The sequence below is a fragment of the Rhineura floridana genome, chromosome 6, assembly GCF_030035675.1.
Source record: "Rhineura floridana isolate rRhiFlo1 chromosome 6, rRhiFlo1.hap2, whole genome shotgun sequence".
NCBI classification, from domain to species: Eukaryota; Metazoa; Chordata; class Lepidosauria; order Squamata; family Rhineuridae; genus Rhineura; species Rhineura floridana.
In genome coordinates, this window is record NC_084485.1 from 50,862,556 (window position 1) to 50,883,714 (window position 21,159).

The window sequence follows — 21,159 nt, forward strand, 5'->3', positions numbered from 1 at the left end:
CCCCTGGTGCATTCACTATAGCTGCCCAATTTCCCTGCTTTTTAAAGTTTGATAGAAATATCTGTGGGCTATAGGTATGTTCTTAAACCGCAAGGTTTTTTGCCTATTAGCGAATATTCATGGGTAATAAGGATATTGAAGGTTATGAAATGTGATGAATTGGAAAAATGAGAAACTGAGAGAAACCAAAACTGACAGATTAATCTATCCCTAGTTCTGAAGGGCTGCCATTCATAGCTGTCAGGCTGCACTTGTGTGCAGCCTTGAAATGGAAGACCAATGGAGCAACATTATCAAGCAGAATCCAAATGGAGAAGAATATCATGTTTCCAAAACATTCACTCATTTTAGTATGTAGGTATGTATCTTGAGATAGCTTTTAAAATATACATAGAGGAGAGCATATTCATTCAAAAGCAAGGCCATTTACCCAAATAACAAAATTGGTCACAGAAGAATCTCATGGCTCTGCTTAAGGACAGTTTCATGATGTGGTAATTAAGTCAACACAGGGAAAGACAGCGATCAGGAGTAAATAGGTGGTCAACAGGGCAAGCCCAAGACATTTTGCCTCCTGAAGTGAAGGACAATATGGCGCCATCACCCACAAGCTGATCAGACCGAACATTAAAAACTTACTAAGACACAGGCAATGGGACATCCATCATACCTAAAGGCAGGAAAGGCCATTTGGCGCACAGAACTCAGTCCTTCAACACCTCATAGCCACTGCCTGCCCCCCAGCATTTGCCACCTGAAGCAACTGCCTCACTTTGCCTAATGGTAGGGCCAGTCATGATGGAAAAGTTTGCTCTTGGGGAAAAAGCCAGTGTTCACCGGAGATTTAGGAAGTATGCTGGAAGCACATGAACTATTGAAAAGGAGGGTTTTTTAAAACAAAACAAAACAAAACAGAAGTAGTAGTAGTAGTAGTAATGCAGTAGTTCTTTTCATTCAGCACTTTGCATTCTCAAGTGTGACCAGGTATCATATTAATTTCTAGGCAGCAAAGGAAGAGGCCTCCAGGGCTTTGTGAGACATTTCCCAATCGTGGCAGATGCCTCCCTGGGGAGGTACTGGAACAAATTAATCATGTAAATACTGTTGGGAAGATGGAGTTTTCCTGAGGGCAGAGGAATGGATCTACGACAGCACACTTGGTAGCAAATTGGTAATTACATGTATGAACCCTTGGGCGGCAAGAAATATCCTTAGAGACTATAGACAGACTAATGACATTGGTAAATGAGGATGTTTAGATTCATTCTGACTGAAATGACAAGAAGACCTTCATTTGGGACAGCTGTGATGCATATAGGCACATTCATGGTGCCTCTTCTATTATCTCATGGCCTCTTTAGAGATTACTTCTTAGTGCTATAATTCTTAGTGCTACAGTGATAGGAGCAGCCCTAGTCAAGAGATCAATAATTAGGAAGCGTGTCAAGGTAGAAATGATCATCTCAAGGAGGAATCAGACCCCAGCTTTTGGCTTCTGTCTCCTGTTTCCATTCTTCATTTCAGACCATTCTTCATCCAAGGCCAGGGTATGACACAGAGATGATTTGTATTCATTGAGGTATGGAATGGTATAGAAAACGGATAGCTTCTGTTTGTGGTGAATGAGTCATATGAGCTGCACACCAAGAACAGAAAGCTGAAGAAAATGACAGCCAACATAAGTCTTCTGTTTGTGTAAATCAGCTCATAGTACATTGCCATTTAATTTCTCCAGAGGGAGAAGAAATTCTCTAATAGTTTCTCAAGGGTGAGACTGACTATTAGCAGTGGCAGTAGCACAGCTTCCTTTTTTAATAAGGCTGTTGTTGCTGCTGCTGCTGCTGCTGCTGCAAATGGCAGCAGTACCAACTGTGTTAACAGTCTAGCCACCATTTTGCATTCTCCACATTGGGTCAGACCTAGCATTGTCAAACGTTTCTGCCAATATGAAGGGATGTGTTTTGCCAGAGGCAAGAGGTTGGGGGGGGATTTCAAAGGCAATTATCAGATAAGTGGAAAAGATTTACAATGCTTTAATTGAGAGCAGTTGATGTTTTTACAGCAGGCAAGGCTCTAAACAGGTAAAAGCAACTCTTGAGCATAGTTATCTTATGTCTCCGTATCTGTTGTTGGAAACCCCAGATAACAATGGAGAGATCCCAGCTGATGGCCAACAGATACACAGCACCTCCTCCTATCTAGGTCTGTGTTGAGGCTCCCTGAACAAAAGTTAGGAGTTAGGGGGCATGGTTGTGAGGGGGTGTATTGTGACTCTCATGAAGTGGCCCTGCTCTTCTGAATTTGACACTGCACTACTGCTTAGAGTACTGCAGAAAAGGCTGCTTCATAGCATGTAAATTTGCTTGTAAGTTTAAAAGCAGGATATGACATCTCTGTGATAAATATATAAAGAAATATATTTGTCTTTTTCTCCATCTGATTGTAACAATTCCTTTTTTTTTTTTTGCTGTATTTCTATCAATTGCAAAAGTGGCTGCTTCTTTTTGCTCTTCTTGAGCAAATGTGGAACTGTGGAACAGTCTCCCTGAGGAGGTGCGCCTGGTGCCGACACTGTTGTCCTTTCGGCGCCAGGTTAAAACCTTCCTCTTTCCCAATGCATTTTTAACTTAAGTTATTGATTTCTTTTTTGTTGTAACTGATTTTTGATTGTTTATTGTTATATATTATATGTTTTTATTGTATTATATGTGTATTTTACTATATTCTCTGTTGTTCACCGCCCAGAGAGCTTTTGCTAGTCGGGTGGTATATAAGTGTAATAAATAATAATAATAATAATAATAATAATAACAATAACAATAATAATAATAAATGTAGGGAAACCCCTGGGAGTTTCATTTGTTAATTTTAAGAATACACAGGGCCGGTTCTAAAGGGTGGCCAGGTGGGGCACTGGCCCGAGGGCCCCTGGAGCTACAGGGGGCGCTCCGCTCTCCTTCCACAATCCACTGAAGCATCCACTGACCGCCATCCCCCCGCTTTACCTACCTTCCGTTGATTTTTCAGGCATGCAGATTTGCCATCAATCGAGATGGCAGCTGAGGTTTCCTTAAGGGGCTGAAGCCTCTGCCGCCATCTTGGTTGATGGCACACATGCGTGCTACATGTGCACATTGCTGCCATCAACCAAGATGGTGGCAAAGGCTTCAGCCCCTTAGGGAAACCTCGGCCGCCACCTTGATTGATGGTAAACCTGTGTGCGCCGCAAAAAACAAAGGAAAGGTAGGTGAAGTGTGGGGATAGCGAGGGGATGGTGGGCAGCATGGAAGCTCCTGTCTTGCAGTCCGCAGATGCTTAAGTTCTGCGGATCGCAGAAGGGGAGCGGAGGGGCCCAGGGCAGGCTGGTACCCAAGGGCCCCGGCATGCTTGGGGCCGGCCCTGAGAATACACATATACATTTGGATTCTGTTCATAGAACTTTATGTTGCAGCTTCATAATATAATGATGATACACATGATATAATATACATTATATTATTATTGTGTTACATGTATGCTTCCAAGAAAGTTTAATGTTAGATGAGTTTATTATGTATCTAACACATTATAGCCCTCCCTCCAAAGAATTCACACAATATGTTTGTTATAATTGATTTTAATGTTTATTGTTGTAGGTTGCTTTGCAAGGAAAGCAACAGCAGCAGCAGCACTGGAGTTCCCTAGTAGTGTCCCATCTCAAAGTATTCAATCCCTTAAGAACAGACCATGTAAAACACACCAGTTTTGACACTTATGACCATGATTAAAGATTTAGCCACCAGCCCTGCATCCAACTTTTCACTATGCTATCTCTATGTATGACTAAACTCTTTAGAGAATGCCCCCTCAGAAAAAAAGCTTAGAGCCAGTGTGGTGTAGTGGTTAAGATGTTGGACTACAACCTGGGAGACCAGGGTTCAAATCCCCACATAGCCATGAAGCTCACTGGGTGACCTTGGGCCAGTCACTGCCTCTCAGCCCCATGAAAACCCTATTCATAGGGTCGCCATAAGTCGAAATCGACTTGAAGGCAGTACATTTCCATTTACATTTAGTGCAATCCTATACACGTTTGCTTAGAAATAAGTACCATTGGGGCTTATGCTCAGGTATGCAGGTATAGATTTGTAGTATATAGTAAGAGGAATGGATGTAGCTGTACCACATTCTTCAGGAAAGGAGTCATTCTATTATTACTTCGCAGCAATCTCTCACTGTTTAAGAGCAGCTAATTTCTGTCAAAATATTTGAAAGATGATCTTGGTCATACATACCCAATACATAGATGCTAAGTGCTAACAATAAAAAGTGGTCCTGTTATCTGTGAGCCCCTCAAAGCTATTTATGGAGCTATTTGGATGTCATGGAATGTTCATGAACCTTCTAATTGCCAAAGGTGACGCTATAAGCAATGAAATGCTGACAAATTGTGCAGTTTTAGAGAGGGAAGAAAAGGTCAATTTGCTATAAGAAGCAAGTAGCATAGCAAGAGACCTTTGTGGGCCAAGGAGGTCAGAAGCAGTGAGGGAGGAGGGGTTTTGAACTGCATGTTAATTTTGAATTAGTAAGCTAATTCTCTGATGGAAAATGTTTTAATAGTAATAACAATGCTATAGAATCCATTAGATAGACTACTGGATGCTTTATGTGACAATGGTCTTTCTTTCACAGTTAGTTTCATCATGGTTCAGCTTCCAGTCCACTTGTCACTGAGTTGGTATGGCACCAAGGCACATCTTTTCTTACATCTGTGTTAATAAAGAATATAACACATTCTTCATTTAAAAAGAGCATGTGTGAGCTGTGTAAAAATATCTTAAACCAAACTTGTGGTTTTATAGGAGTCATTCTTAATTACTGAGCATCTAAGGCTGCTTCTGTTGTCAGGATCATCTAAAGTTAAACTTCCTGTAAGTATTATTATCTCAAAGCCTCTTGCTAGTGCATTACTCGTGATGGGGGCATCGGATATAAAGACTGTTGATACCATTTTGAGATGTATCTTCATTGTCATCTTTACTTATTTTCCCTCTCCTTTCAGAGAACGAGTGAAAACTTATTTAAGCTGGAAAGAGGCACGCAACTGTGTCTGGGATACTGTGTGGGGCTTTTGGAGCTCTATTTAATATTGGACATGGGAGGCTGTTGTTAAGCGCTTTTATCTCTGACATTCATTGGAGGTTATGAGGCCATTTTTAATATAACTCTGCCCTCTTCCTTGTGAAAAATGGGCAGCTCTGCTCTGCTGATCATGATGATAGTGGAACATTTTCTCATGACCAGGAGCAAACAGAAGGGGACAGCAGGTGGTAGTCAAATCCAGGGTCCTCTGGATTTCCCATAGCCTTTTCTACTCCCCACACGTCGTCTTGTTTTCACTTTCTCATCTTGTTTATAAGCTGAATTCTAAAAGTACATCCAACCATTTTTCCTTCCACAAGAATGAACATTTGCCAGCAACTTCATGATGTGGATCCCTCTACGTTCTGGTTTCAAAGTCTGTTCTTACTGTGGGACAGGCATTTCTGGTGGGCATGTAATCTGTACATCTGTTGAACCATACCATGATGAATGTTGGTGACTGGAGGCAGTCATTGCAAGGTGGGTAAAAAGGCACTTTATAGTAGGAGAAATTGTATGTCCTGTGAAGTAACAGTTAACAAGTCCACTCCATCTTCTACACAACAGCCCTTCAGATATTTGAAGGCCATTGTCACATCTCCCCTTAATCTTCTAGTTTACCAACTCTTTCAGATCCAGTTCCAGATCCCTCAACATTATGGTTGGTCTCCTCTGGGTATGTTCCAAGTTTGTTAGTGCCTTTCTAAAAATGAAGCTCCCAGAATTGGACACAGACCAGACTGGAACTATTAGGTTAGGCAAGTAGGTTGTGTTAGAGAGCGTTAGAGAGCGTAATGGCTGATAGGGGAATTGAACATCTCAGTATCGCAGGCTCTCCGTTGCTGGACCATGGGTGAGTTCCCTTCACAGCACTCAAGGCAGAGCAGTTTGTGCAGAACATCCCGAAACCACATGGAGACTGTGTACCTTGAGTCACATTTTCCACACTGCTAGACCAAAGGGACTAATGTGATCAACATAGTGAGGATAGCAATAGTATCACCAGCTATCTCTGTGCCAATCCCCTGAGCTAGAAAGCCCCTCTTCTTTGAAATATGTCCCATTGCTGTTCCTGTATTGATGCACCCACCACTGAAGGAGTTGCTATCTATTTATTTATTTATTTATTTATTATTTCAATTTATATACCGCCCTTAGCAGAATAGCTCTCAGGGCGGTGAACAAACAAGATAAAATACAATATATCATAGTAAAAAATCACAAAAACATGTACAAACAAACAACAGAAAGCACAACAAAAACGAAATACAACACAAATTAAGAAAGATACATATTAAAAGTAGAAAGATTAAGAAAATTAAAAGATTAAAATGCCTGGGAGCATAAAAAGGTCTTTACCTGGTGCCGGAAAGATAGAAGTGTAGGCGCCAGGCGTACCTCTTCTATCTAAGAGCCATAGTTAAGGCAGCAACAGAAGATGACATCACTCCATTTCTTCACCTTGTTTTGAATCATGACACATTGTTTCCATCACCTCTAGCTGAGCATGTGCTAAAACACACAACATATTCCTTCTGAAGGATCAGACAAAGCTAGTAGTGCTCAAGTAGAGGGACCACAAAACTTGCTCAGGCATTGCCAACACAACAAAAACAATGTCATCTATAATAACCTATTATGGGTCACAGTGGTGATTTGCATCCCTCAGGTGGATGAAACTAGTGTGAGTGCCAGTAGTATAATGGTACGTTTTGGTGTGTAGAAGCTCATAATGACAGCCCCCATAATCACAATTCAAAGTAGAGTCCAAAAATACAGAGAGATACACACACACACACATACATATATACATTCACTTCCTAGCAGGACATAGCATAATACCCAATTTATTAGGATCAGCTGACAGTCATAGAATAGTGAACTACCAAAAGGTGATGTAGTGGGTCAGTATGTTGGAATTTGGCTGGTGAGTTCTGGATGCACATCCCTGATCAGTCATGTGGCATTACTGCAACCCTGTGCATAGTTACCAGGGTGGAAGCTCTAGGGCTGTGCACAGATCTCCATGAACCACCTCGTGGCTCCAATCTGTGTGTGTGTGTGTTGGGGGAGGATCAGACCAACTTATTCTGGGTCCACCCAGCAATGTCCTGTCCTAGCTCAGAGCCACTCCTAAATAAATGGGGGGGTAATGTTAATTAGAGTGAAAAAAACCTAATTAAACATACAGGTGGGAATGGGGTGAAGAAGATATTGCATCTCCTTCCACCCCCACCCACCTGAGAGCAGGTCAATTCTGCGCAATGCTGGTTTGCAAGGAGCTTTTCTGCAGGAAAACACCCTGTACAACACACTCCACATCCCCTAGTATCACTCAAAACACCACCACTGCACTGACAGAATCAGGGCACTCAGAAGCTCATAATGCTATGACAAATGCTTTCACAGCAGCAGGCACTTTTACTGATTTTAATTAATTTTTTATACAAAAAAGGGACCCTGAGAGGAATCTCAATAATCCCATGGATCAGAGGAATCAGCTCGCATTAGCACTTGTTATATTAAAGAGTGCACTAAAATTTTTATTTATTTATTTATTTAATATCCATCCTTCTTCTCAGAAGGAGCCCAGGGCAGCAAAAATGAGCCTGGAGATGGCTGTTTCCGATCTAAAAAAAGTCACCATCTCTTCACACTTCCCATGGAAGCAAGGAGTTTTTCACCAGCTCCTTTATTTAGCCAGTCCTCTGCCCTCAGAGGTCCAATTCATTCACCTCTGCTTGCCCCATGAACCTGTCACCGTGTACTTTCCCTACCTGTCTTCTGGAACTACTGTGAAGGATTGGGAAAGTGTGACTTATAAAATCTTTCTCATTATAAGTGAACCATAAGGTAGGGAGGTAATATTCTTTAACTGGTGGACGTCTGCTGGCTTAAACATTGAAGTCCTTGTGGCACTTCCAATTTAGTTATCTCCTTCCTTTTCTCATCAAGGCTTAATTTGACTTGCCAGATGACAGCCTCAGTGCCTATAAAGGTAAAGGTGTCCCCGCACTTATAGTGCGAGTAGTTTCCGACTCTTAGGGTGACATCTTGCGACGTTTACTAGGCAGACCGTATATATGGGGTGGGATTGCCAGTTCCTTCCCCGGCCTTTCTTTACCCCCCAGCATATGCCAGGTACTCATTTTACCAACCACGGATGGATGGAAGGCTGAGTGGACCTCGACCCCTTTTACTGGAGATTCGACTTCCTCCTTCCGTTGGAATCGAACTCCGGCCATGAGCAGAGCTTCGGCTGCGTTACCGCCGCTTACCACTCTGCGCCACAGAAGGTCTTATACTGGTGCCTATACTGGATCTATATGTTGTTCTGGATCTATTAATGTTGCTTGTTTGGTTTGTTAGATTCACCCTTCTCTCCATCCAAGCTCCAAAGAGTGCTCTTTACCCAAAAAGGCCATCTTTCCTTGTTGCTTGATTAATCTTCACTGTAAGGCCTTTCCCACTGTCAGTGACTCACATTTTTAGGCTCTACAGTATACAATAAATAATTTTATAATATGCAATGATTTATTGATGGCAATGGGTGCAGAAAAAGCTATTAAAGTGCACTAGTGGAATGTTATTAGAACAAACTGCTTGAGATGCATCACAGGATTTTAATCTGCACTGGTATGAAAAGTAAATCAAGTATAGCATCTCCTTAAGTTACCATGTAGGTTTTGACAGGCTGAGGCTGACATGTATTAATGGGTGATGGCAAGAAGTTGGGCCTACTCAGACTCATGCTTTGCTTCAATCTTCTATTACAAGGGGAACAGTAAACCACTTAGAGGTTTCTTACAATAAATTTTGTGAAACAAATAAAGGGAATTCGATTGACCTGGGAAAAGCCAAACAAATGAGATAAAGAGGGACTTGCCCAGGATAGGTAAAGTGCTATTTAGAAAGCACTTAGCTATGTTGTACGAGTTCAAGTCTCCAGGGCCAGATGAATTAAACCTTTAGGTGCTGAAGGAGGTTGAGGACACTATTTCAGAGCTGATGATTGTAATCTTTGCAAATTTTGACTAAACATGAGAAGAAATTTCCTGACCGTCAGAACTCCCCCTGGTTGTTATTTAAATAACAAAAATTAGACATATTACATCCATACGTACATTTACTTTATCACCCTGTTTGGCCCTTAGTTCATGAAAGACAGAATAAAAATACAATGGATAAATCAAGTAAATCACTTTCCTGGTTGTCCCTAGTTAACTATATATATAGTTTATATCTTTGGTGGCTATCCCAAATATGAGTGTGAGTGTTGTCAAACCTTGAAGTCAAATAGATTTTATTGTGGCATCAACTTTTGCAGACTAGAGCCACTTCATCATGTGAGTTCTAATCCATGTAAGCTTATAAAACTCCTCACCCAGCCTTTGCATTCCCCTCATTCCACAAATCGCAGAATTAGGAATTCATGGTCAGTGTCATAATGTGTGATTTCAACTTAAGCAGTTACACAGGCCTCAGTGAGACACTGTTTACAGTTCAGAAGGATGTGCTTAGATTCATTGTGGAGGAATAAGGAAAGTATATCAGATTCAATCAAACTGACACCTAGGGCAGCTTTGGATGTGAACTTTACACACCAGAAGTGCCAAGTATATATGGGAGTCCCCCAAAATATTATGGAAATAGGGAATTAATTGATTATTAGAGTGGGGAAGGTTGCATATATAGTATAGAGGTAACAGCCTACTTGCATTGATATAAAAGAGTTCTTTTCCGTGCATGACTGTGTACATGTGTTATATCTATAACTACACACGCACACACACAGTTACAAGACCTCACAGCTATACAATCGTATTTGGATGACAAAAGATTTTATGGCTATCACAAAACCTGTGTGCAGAAAGAAACAGGCACCCTGGAGTGCTGGTTAGGTGAAAGATGTCAAAAGCTTATTGGAGTTCTGTTAAGAAGCAAACAGATCCCAGAATCCCTCTCTATCCATTTCCAATTGCCACAAAACCATCAACATTTACAAGCAGTCACCCAATCACTTGGTGCTGTGTGGTCAGTTCAGAGCTATATGCTGTGCTGCACCTGAATAGTATGCAGGAGATCGTAAGCACCTTGATGTTAATGCCACAGACTAAGGCCTTTTGAGACAATGGCTTGGTTTGCACAGAACACTCAGCCAAACCATGCCTTTGCACAAATGAGCAAGCATGCAGGCTCTCAGAGCAGAAACTGTGACTGCTCTGCTATTCCTTTGGTTGTTCTACTGCTGTGCTAAGCTAAGGCATAGTTTGGCTATGTGTATTGTACGAATCCTATTTGGTATTTTAAAAATATAAAATGGAATAGGAAATGGTTTCGTGGTCCTATTTCTTAGCAGAGATATAAATGCAAGCAGTAGAGTTAGAATATAAAAAAGTCCACACCTTTCCCACAGACGTACTAGTTAGTCAAATAACTCACACGCAGAGTCTTCTTAACATACCAGTTAAGGATTAAAAGCAGTAATTATTTTGGGAATACTTTTAAAACCCATGACCCATTTCCACAGCCTTCACAACCCACTTCTAGGTCATGACCCACAGGTTGGGAAACACTGCTCTAGACAATATCCTTCAAGAAAGATAGCAATTCTCTAGTGGGATTATCCCATTTCTCCAGCACACCAACTGAAATATTTTGAAAATGTGATCCTTTCCCCACTGTGATCCTAACTGCTGTGATTGCATGTGAGTCACAGATACTATTGCATAATGCCTTTGACATAAACAGGCATGAGAAACACAACTCCTTCCACTCCTAATTCATTTGTTTTTGTTTGGGTGTACAGCTGTACATCTTAATTTGTTTTTTAAGCATTCACCTACTGATGGATTATTGTTAGGTTGTTTTTTTAAATTCTCTAATCCCTACCTCCATTCTGCCATTTCAAAATCTTTACTGGATTAAAATATAAATCCTTGCTGAATGTGCAAAACTAACATTATACTTCCTGTCCAGCTTCATCTCTGCACCCCATTCAAGTACAGCAAGGCTACCACAAACCCTGCACAAACCTATTACACTGGGATGGATAGTGTGCAACTGGCAATGGAGGAAGGCTAGTGTGAATATAGCATTATGGACCAAATCCAGGGTTTATTGCAGAGCTTGGAAAAGTTACTTTTTTGAACTACAACTCCCATCAGCCCAATCTAGTGGCCATGCTGGCTGGGGCTGCTGGGAGTTGTAGTTCAAAACAGTAACTTTTCCAAGCTCTGGGTTACCTGGAAAGTGCCACTGATCTTGCAAAACAAAGTGAATGGATTTACAGACAGACTGTCTTCCTCCTGTAGCATTTGGCAGGTAGGTAGATATATTATTGATCTTGTCAGTACAGGTTTGTCTTGTTTTGCTTCTCATCCCATTTTTTTAAGATAAGAGGCTCCATTTAAAGTTATACCTCAGCTTTCAGCAATTGTGCTATATGCACATGGCATCAGTGTGAGGAAAGTCAGGCCATCACCTGCTTTATACAATATCTGATTCTAGCATGGACTACTTGCAAGAACAATCATCGAGTAAGAAAACTGAAACAGACTGTCGGGAAAGGGATTGTAGTGTGTCTTCCTGTCCTGCATCCCTAAAGAGATCAGGCTGAAAATTCTGAACAAGTATCTGCATGCATAATTGTAAGCCATACACCAGGAATGATTAACCTTTTCAGCAAACAGACAGCATTCATTTTTGTGGAGAACCTCCTGGGATCCAGAAGCCAGTGAAAGATGAGGTTGGAGGTAATTGTGGGTGGTAATTGTGCAGCAGAGCGAAAAGAGGGTAAGTAGCTCCCATTTATTCCATTATTTAAATTGAAGTAAAACAGCTCAGAGAAATAACTAATAAGGGCAGCCCAAGGTCACCCTGAGCTAGGAGCCAAATCCTGAAAGAACCTATATCTTAGGAGACAGATCCTAGGAGAAGGAAGTGTATAGAAAGCTAGTTTTCAACACCGCCCTAGCAGGAAAGCTTCAGGGGACACTGTAAACAAGGCTAAATTCCAGTCGGAGAGAAGGCGGAAAAGGAAACTCCACCGATACATACAGGGAGAGAGTCAGCTCAGTCCTTGCTAAAAAGGGCAGCTTCAGCCTTCCTGAAACACAACCACAAGCTCTCTTTCCCTAGGTTAAAGAAAGGTCAGGCTGTTCTAGGTGGGAAAACAACAAACACAAAAGACTTGCCTGGAAGGCGCAGCCCCTTGCTGAGATTAAAAGCAGCCAAAAGCTTAAACAGCCCCGCCCCTCGCTCAGGAAGGAAGCCTGAGAGAATACTAAAGAGTTAAGCCCCAGCTGATAGCCATCAGCCTCAAGTAACACATCATTGGCTGGCAGCAGTAGCTGGGAGGAACCAGCCACACATATAAAGTCAGAGCACCTAGCGAGGGAGCCTGCTCCACGAGCTAGAGGGAGCCCCAGCTGACAAAGCGTCAAGGCGAGTTAAGCAGCAGGGCGAGTTAGGCAGCAGGGCGAGTTAGGCAGCAGGGCGAGTTAGGCAGCAGGGCGAGTTAGGCAGCAGGGCGAGGAGGCCAGGGCCCCCCACTCTGCCCGTCTGTTCCCTGACCTCAACTAAACCGCAGTCTCCAACCCATTGACGTAATAAACCTTAAACAAAACTATGCAGGTAAGAAGCCAGCAGGGGTGTGGGGGCTTTCCAGTGTTTTGCACCGCCTGCAGCATGTACGACTATCTGCCTGTTGGACAGAAGTCGTGGGTGTGCTCTCGGTGCAATGAGCTCCTGGCTCTCCGGGAACGACTTCATTTCCTTGAGGCCAAGGTGGCAGACCTGGAAAAGCTGAGAGAGGCAGAGAGGTGTGTGGAGGAGGCCTTCAGGGACGTTATAGCTGTGTCCCACTCCAACGATGATAGCTCTCCTGCTATCATGGACAACGATGGTCTCGGGGAAGGAGAGCATCCAGCTGAGGAAGAGGGAAACGATCCCTTAGAAGGGACCCATTCCTTGGGGGATGAGCAGCTATCCTCTCGTGCCGAGGATATATCTCCAGGGGGTGGAGGGATCCTTGTAGTGGGTGATTCGATCATTAGGAACATAGACAGTGGGGGGTGTGATGGGCGTGTAGACCGCAAGGTGTTTTGCCTGCCTGGTGCGAAGGTTGCGGATATCGCCCGTCGTTTAGATAGTTTGGTAGACAGTGCTGGGAAGGAGTCAGTGGTCGTGGTGCACGTTGGCACCAACGACATGGGAAAATGCAGCCGTGAGGTCCTGGAAGCAAAATTTAGGTTGCTAGGTAGGATGCTGAAAGCCAGGACCTCCAAGGTGGCTTTCTCTGAAATGCTACCGGTTCCACGCGCAGGACCAGCCAGACAGGCCCAGCTTCGCAGTCTCAATGCGTGGATGAGACGATGGTGTCGGGTGGAAGGGTTTGGATTTGTTAGGCACTGGGGAACATTTTGGGACAAGCCGGGCCTGTACAAAAGGGACGGGCTCCACTTGAACCAGAATTGAACCAGACTGCTGGCACTTAAAATTAAAAAGGTGGCAGAGCAGCTTTTAAACTGACTGAGGGGGGAAACCCGACAGGAGCTGAGAAAGGTCCGGTTCGGAATAAACCCCCCCCTGGGATAAAAACCAAAGAAATGATGAAATTTTAAAAGGGGTAGGCCTAGAAGTAGGCATTGTGAGAGCAGGGGCACAGGATATAAATTCAGAAGAGCAAAATTACCACAGGCCTAACCACAAGTGCCAAAGACACTTGAAGAGAGACACTGCTTACAAGTGCCTGTATGCTAATGCTAGGAGCCTGCGAACCAAGATGGGAGAACTGGAGTGCTTGGTCTTAGAGGAGAGCATTGATATAGTGAGCATAACGGAGACCTGGTGGAATGGAGAAAACCAGTGGGATACGGTTATCCCTGGATATAAACTATATCGGAAGGACAGGGAAGGACGTATTGGTGGCGGAGTCGCTCTATACATGAAAGAAGGCATTGAATCCAGCAAGCTCGAAACCCCAAAAGAGGCAGACTCCTCCACAGAATTGTTGTGGGTGGTGATACCATGCCCCAGGAGGGACTTAATACTGGGAACAATCTATCGTCCCCCTGATCAAAATGCTCAGGGAGACCTTGAGATGAGATATGAAATTGAGGAAGCATCCAAACTAGGAAATGTGGTAGTAATGGGTGACTTCAACTACCCGGACATAGACTGGCCGCATATGTGTTCCAGTCATGACAAAGAAGCAAAGTTTCTAGATATTCTAAATGACTATTCCCTAGACCAGTTGGTCATGGAACCGACCAGAGGGACGGCAACCCTGGACTTAATCCTCAGTGGGGACCGGGACCTGGTGCGAGATGTAAGTGTTGTTGAACCGATTGGGAGCAGTGACCACAGTGCTATTAAATTAAACATACATGTAACTGGCCAATTGCCAAGAAAATCCAACACGGTCACATTTGACTTCAAAAGAGGAAACTTCACAAAAATGAGGGGATTGGTAAAAAGAAAGCTGAAAAACAAAGTCCAGAGGGTCACATCACTCGAAAATGCTTGGAAGTTGTTTAAAAACACTATATTAGAAGCTCAAATGGAGTGCATACCGCAGATCAGAAAAGGTACTGCCAGGGCCAAGAAGATGCCAGCATGGTTAACGAGCAAAGTCAAGGAAGCTCTTAGAGGCAAAAAGTCTTCCTTCAAAAAATGGAAGTCTTGTCCGAATGAAGAAAATAAAAAAGAACACAAACTCTGGCAAAAGAAATGCAAGAAGACAATAAGGGATGCTAAAAAAGAATTTGAGGAGCACATTGCTAAGAACATAAAAACCAACAACAAAAAATTCTATAAATACATTCAAAGCAGGAGACCATCTAGGGAGACGATTGGACCCTTGGATGATAAGGGAGTCAAAGGTGTACTAAAGAACGATAAGGAGATTGCAGAGAAGCTAAATGAATTCTTTGCATCTGTCTTCACAGTGGAAGATATAGGGCAGATCCCTGAACCTGAACTAACATTTGCAGGAAGGGATTCTGAGGAACTGAGACAAATAGTGGTAACGAGAGAGGAAGTTCTAAGCTTAATGGACAATATAAAAACTGACAAATCACCGGGCCCGGATGGCATCCACCCGAGAGTTCTCAAAGAACTGAAATGTGAAATTGCTGATCTGCTAACTAAAATATGTAACTTGTCCCTTGGGTCCTCCTCCGTGCCTGAGGACTGGAAAGTGGCAAATGTAACGCCAATCTTCAAAAAGGGATCCAGAGGGGATCCCGGAAATTACAGGCCAGTTAGCTTAACTTCTGTCCCTGGAAAACTGGTAGAAAGTATTATTAAAGCTAGATTAACTAAGCACATAGAAGAACAAGCCTTGCTGAAGCAGAGCCAGCATGGCTTCTGCAAGGGAAAGTCCTGTCTCAGTAACCTATTAGAATTCTTTGACAGTGTCAACAAGCATATAGATAGAGGTGATCCAGTGGACATAGTGTACTTAGACTTTCAAAAAGCGTTTGACAAGGTACCTCACCAAAGGCTTCTGAGGAAGCTTAGCAGTCATGGAATAAGAGGAGAGGTCCTCTTGTGGATAAGGAATTGGTTAAGAAGCAGAAAGCAGAGAGTAGGAATAAACGGACAGTTCTCCCAATGGAGGGCTGTAGAAAGTGGAGTCCCTCAAGGATCGGTATTGGGACCTGTACTTTTCAACTTGTTCATTAATGACCTAGAATTAGGAGTGAGCAGTGAAGTGGCCAAGTTTGCTGATGACACTAAATTGTTCAGGGTTGTTAAAACAAAAAGGGATTGCGAAGAGCTCCAAAAAGACCTCTCCAAACTGAGTGAATGGGCAGAAAAATGGCAAATGCAATTCAATATAAACAAGTGTAAAATTATGCATATTGGAGCAAAAAATCTGAATTTCACATATACGCTCATGGGGTCTGAACTGGCGGTGACCGACCAGGAGAGAGACCTCGGGGTTGTAGTGGACAGCACGATGAAAATGTCGACCCAGTGTGCGGCAGCTGTGAAAAAGGCAAATTCCATGCTAGCGATAATTAGGAAAGGTATTGAAAATAAAACAGCCGATATCATAATGCCGTTGTATAAATCTATGGTGCGGCCGCATTTGGAATACTGTGTACAGTTCTGGTCGCCTCATCTCAAAAAGGATATTATAGAGTTGGAGAAGGTTCAGAAGAGGGCAACCAGAATGATCAAGGGGATGGAGCGACTCCCTTATGAGGAAAGGTTGCAGCATTTGGGGCTTTTTAGTTTAGAGAAAAGGCGGGTCAGAGGAGACATGAGAGAAGTGTATAAAATTATGCATGGCATTGAGAAAGTGGATAGAGAAAAGTTCTTCCCCCTCTCTCATAATACTAGAACTCGTGGACATTCAAAGAAGCTGAATGTTGGAAGATTCAGGACAGACAAAAGGAAGTACTTCTTTACTCAGCGCATAGTTAAACTATGGAATTTGCTCCCACAAAATGCAGTAATGGCCACCAGCTTGGATGGCTTTAAAAGAAGATTAGACAAATTCATGGAGGACAGGGCTATCAATAGCTACTAGCTGTGATGGCTGTGCTCTGCCACCCTAGTCAGAGGCAGCATGCTTCTGAAAACCAGTTGCTGGAAGCCTCAGGAGGGGAGAGTGTTCTTGCACTTGGGTCCTGCTTGCGGGCTTCCCCCAGGCACCTGGTCGGCCACTGTGAGAACAGGATGCTGGACTAGATGGGCCACTGGCCTGATCCAGCAGGCTCTTCTTATGTTCTTATGTTCTTATGATCAATGGGTGTGATTCTTACCTTTGTATATTTTGCTACAGTGATGTAACAGTCAAGAGTTGTTGTTGTTGTTTTACACCCATTCACATATACAGTTCTCTCCATCCAGCATTATCACAGTTTAAGGAGACATTCCAACCATGGCAAAAGCAGTCAGGGAGGGCAGACAGCCAGTAAGGGGTGTGGCCTGGGGAGGAAAGGGCCCTAATGCAGTGGAGGCTGGTCCACAGGGCGGATGAAACACTGCCCCACCAACCTCAGTATGTCCACAACCAGCCTTTACCTGTCTGCCTCCCTACTTACAAGTAGTCCATAGGGTGGCCCTGGCTGTCAGCTTCTCCTCCAGCTCCTTACTGTTTTTCCCTTGTACAAGTCTGCAGGGGAAACAATGGGGACAATACTAGAATTAGTTGGCTCTGCTTGTCATTGGCCCTGGCTCCACCTACTGTTGGTCTCCTTGTCTTCAGCCCTACCAGTCCCAATGGGCACAAGTCACTCTGCCCTAATTAAAGTCCCATGGGCTAGATAGAAGAGTATGGAGGGGCACATTGGGCCCCTGGGCCTGACGTTTCCCCCACCCCTACCCTACACATTAGGAATAATACATTTACTGCAAGGACTAGGAAGAAGCGACACTCAAAACAAGTTACTGCTGCACAAGAGCAACAGACCGTCACGTGTGATATTATCACAGGCAGCTAATGTGTAAGAAAGAAAAAAAGATGGTAAATTGCCACCATTTTTCAATACGCAACATCAATACATATGGAGTAAGGTGGGGAATAGGACATCTGCATAAACTGAATCAAATGTGAGGGAGGAAATGTGGGTTGTGTGTGTGTGAATTAGTCCCAAGCCTCTTTGTCTGCAACATCAAAACACAGGTCTGTGCTGATGTTTCCACATTGGGTCCCCTCTCAGTGATGCCTCTGATCACCCAGCAGATGTCCAAGGCAGAGCCAGAAATAGCAGCCAACAATAGAGCAGATTCCTTGCCTGGAGCTTTTACAGCCAGGCTCCTTCCTTGCCCTGGCCCTTACGTCTCTCAAAGGAATTTTAGGCTTCCACTGAACATAGCTCCAAGGATTCCCCTATTTATTAAACAGGGCCAGCTCCAGGTTTCTGGAGGCCCCTTGCCCTATTGCTTTCCTCCTAAAACCACCTCCTCCCTCTTGGCTTCACCCTTTTAAAGTAAAACAAAACCTGAACGGAATGACTGGGCTGGCAGAGGAATCATACAGGAGAGAGAGAGAAGGTATGCCAAAGCTCTGCCTGTAAATTCATCGGGGGCATTCCTGCTATGCCTCCGGAGTCCCTGCTGCTTGCTCTGCAGCAGAGCATGCCATGCAAGGAAGCCTCCTCTTCCTCCATTGCTCGTTCATGATCCAGCCTGTCTTGGAGTTGCTGCCACTGCTCTTTCCTTCTGCCCTTCTCCTGGAGGGCATTTAAGGGATTAATACCACAGAAATTATGAGGCCTAAACAATCTCAACATCAGCACTGAATGAGACAGTTGCCAAGTTGAGGAGACCCTCTGGGCTCAGCTTTTCAACTCCATGGTATTAACCCCTCAGTTTCCCCCTCCACCCATTAATCAGAGAAAAGGAGAAGCTAGTGGGGAAAAACACTTCCTGTCCATTGGACTAGGATAGGATTGGCAACAAGCAGCAGATCCCATTCTGCTGGAGCCAGTGAGGGGCCCCTCTGCATTCCTGGGCCCTTGGCCAGTGCCCCACCTGGGCCACTGCTGGAGCCGGGCCTGTTATTACATGACTCTGTGTGCTATGTTTATGGCCGAGCAGATGGCGTCTCAGATCAGAGATTATAACTCAAAGGTGTTGTGTGAGCCAGGCAGTTAGAAAAGAGAGGGCCTGGGGAGTATCAAACAATCCTTGGGAAGGAGGAGCCCTTGAACAGAAAAATATGTAGCTTCCACTAAAGGCTGACTCATTCATCCTCCTCCCTACCGTATGTTCAAAGTAGGGATGGGTGAGAAATTAAATTCAGTTTGCTTTCCAAGCCAATTCTATCAAGTTCACACTTTTCGATACAGTATGAGCAGGGCTGGCATCAGGCATGACTGGGCCCTTGGGCACCAGCCTGCCCCAGGCGTGTACCTCCTGCCTGTTCCCCCTACCTCTGTCCTGTATTCGCTGCGCATACTGCACACACAGGGCTACCATCAACCCTGCCACCATCTTGGTCGATGGCATGCATGCACAGTATGCTGTGGGCACGCACATGCCTGCCATCAACCAAGATGGGGGTAGGGGCATCAGCCCCTTAAAATAGCCTCCACCGCCATCTTGGCTGATGGTAGCCCTGCGCACACAGCACGAGCAGCAGCAAAGACAGGACAGAGGTAGGGGGAGCATGCTGGAAGCTCCCTCCCTGTGATCCACGGCAGGGAGCCTGCTGCGGATTGTGGAAGGGGAGCACTACTCTCCCACCCTAACTAGAGGCCTTTCAGGCCCAACCTGGCGCCCTTTGGTGCCTGCCCAGAGTATGAGAACCAAAGCATAGTAATCCTTCGAAATTCTCACTTAATAGAATTTTGCAATGTAGTTCACCAACCAAACAATGTTTACAAAAATGCATATTTAAGAGGAAAGTGAGAATAAATATGACTATATGAGTGAAAATAACATACAAAAATGCATTTTATGATGAGAAATTGCTTGCAAAAATGTGTACATTAGTCAAAACTGCATACAGAATTGTGTTTATTATGAGAAATTCACACTAAAATGCTGGAGAATTTTCATGAAGATTTTATTTTTAAAAAATTGCAAATTGCTGCAGAAACGTGGACAACTGAATTTAAGATTGGAAAAATGAGAAACTGAGACAACTGAAATTGACTGACCTGTCTATCCCTAATTCAAATACAGTGATATGTAGTAACTAGAGTGTTGGCCTTTTTCAAGGTACATCTGGGTTCGACCCATGTAGCTCACTGGGCCAGACTGAGTAACTTACCTCAAAGGGTTTTTGTAAGGGGTGGAGCACACACCTTGCATGCAACCTTGAGGTCCTTGGAGGAAGGCCAGGATAAAATGAGATAAAGAAATGAATGGCATATTGAACATCAGTTATGGACTTGATAGCATAGCCAAACTCTCAGTCTGAGAGTTTATCATTTGAAACAATGTAGCCTATGTGTCAGATATGTATTTTGGATTTCTCCAGCTGACATTGGCCTCCTATAAAATCCCACTGCAGATATTCCCAGTTTAGATAGGTCTGGTCAGGTTTGATAGGTCAGGTCAGGTCCCAGTCCTGGGAATGGTAAGGGTCTGTTTCAAGCTTGTGGGATTACAGCATCAAACAAACTGCTTTCCAAACAAACTCTGTGTTTTATTTAAGATTCTCTCCCTCTGGTCAGAGGAAGTTATTAGTGCCCTTAATGAATTCTTGGTTCTTCCCAAGAAGTACAACACACTCAGGCTGTATCTAGTGGTTCTGTCATATTGTTTCAGAGGCAGGGCACCAAGGGATATTTAACCGAGAATTCTCAGGACCTCATTAAACCTTGCCCATTAAACCTTGCCTATTGAATTGAGGCTGCATGCAGATGTTCACAGATTAACTAATTTCTTTACAAGGGCTCTCCTCTGGCCTGGATCCTAACATAACATAAGCCTGCTGCAGGGTTCCTCTTTAGGCCAAGGAGAGCGAGGAGTCTGGTGGCTAAGTTATCCTTAACAAGCTAGATAACCTAAATTGCTTGACTTCATAATTTAGCTCACTTTGTGGATAATTGTCTGAGCTTGTACAGTCCTCCTTTTGAGTCTGTGCTGTGTATCCAAGAGACTTCAAAGTTCAGAAGCAAGAAGACGAAAGGAATAAAGAACAGAAACCGAAATGGAGCAAGATCAAAAAGCTTTTGTCAAGGGATTTTCAGAGGCGACAGTACCACTCTGGAATACTAAATTCAATTTGCTGAATTTCAGATTTGCCCTCAAGGTCCTACACTTTTGCTTCATTTTGTTGATCAGCTCAACATATATACTGTCTGAAGCTGTGATAAGAATTCCCATGCTGAGCCATATCACTAGTCCATGTAGTGTAGTGTCCTATTTGCCAGATGTGGTCTTGCAGATTTTTCAGGGAGGGCCCATTCATACAGCAAAATCCATATTTTCCATATTTGGCTGGTGGCCTTGAGGTCCATACATGTCCTGTTTGTGGTTGGATTATTGTAAAAACTCAATTATCAAGCATCCACATGTGTGGGATTTTTTTTTTTTTTGTCTAAACTGTTATGAATGGACCTTGTTTTT

At 43.6% G+C, this 21,159-nt stretch overlaps 1 protein-coding gene across 3 annotated transcripts in view; it reads left to right on the forward strand.

Moving 5' to 3' along the window:
* Positions 1-21,159, forward strand: part of ADORA1 (adenosine A1 receptor) — a 93,575-nt gene that overhangs the window by 48,672 nt on the left and 23,744 nt on the right. The window contains exon 1 of one of the 3 annotated variants that reach the window (XM_061631814.1): positions 11,375-11,445. The exons of the other annotated variants lie outside the window; for them this stretch is intronic. Coding sequence (XP_061487798.1) covers positions 11,402-11,445 — 44 coding nt within the window. The 5' untranslated portion in view covers positions 11,375-11,401. Of the gene's footprint in view, positions 1-11,374; positions 11,446-21,159 lie in introns of those variants that run through there. 3 annotated transcript variants of the gene reach the window in all.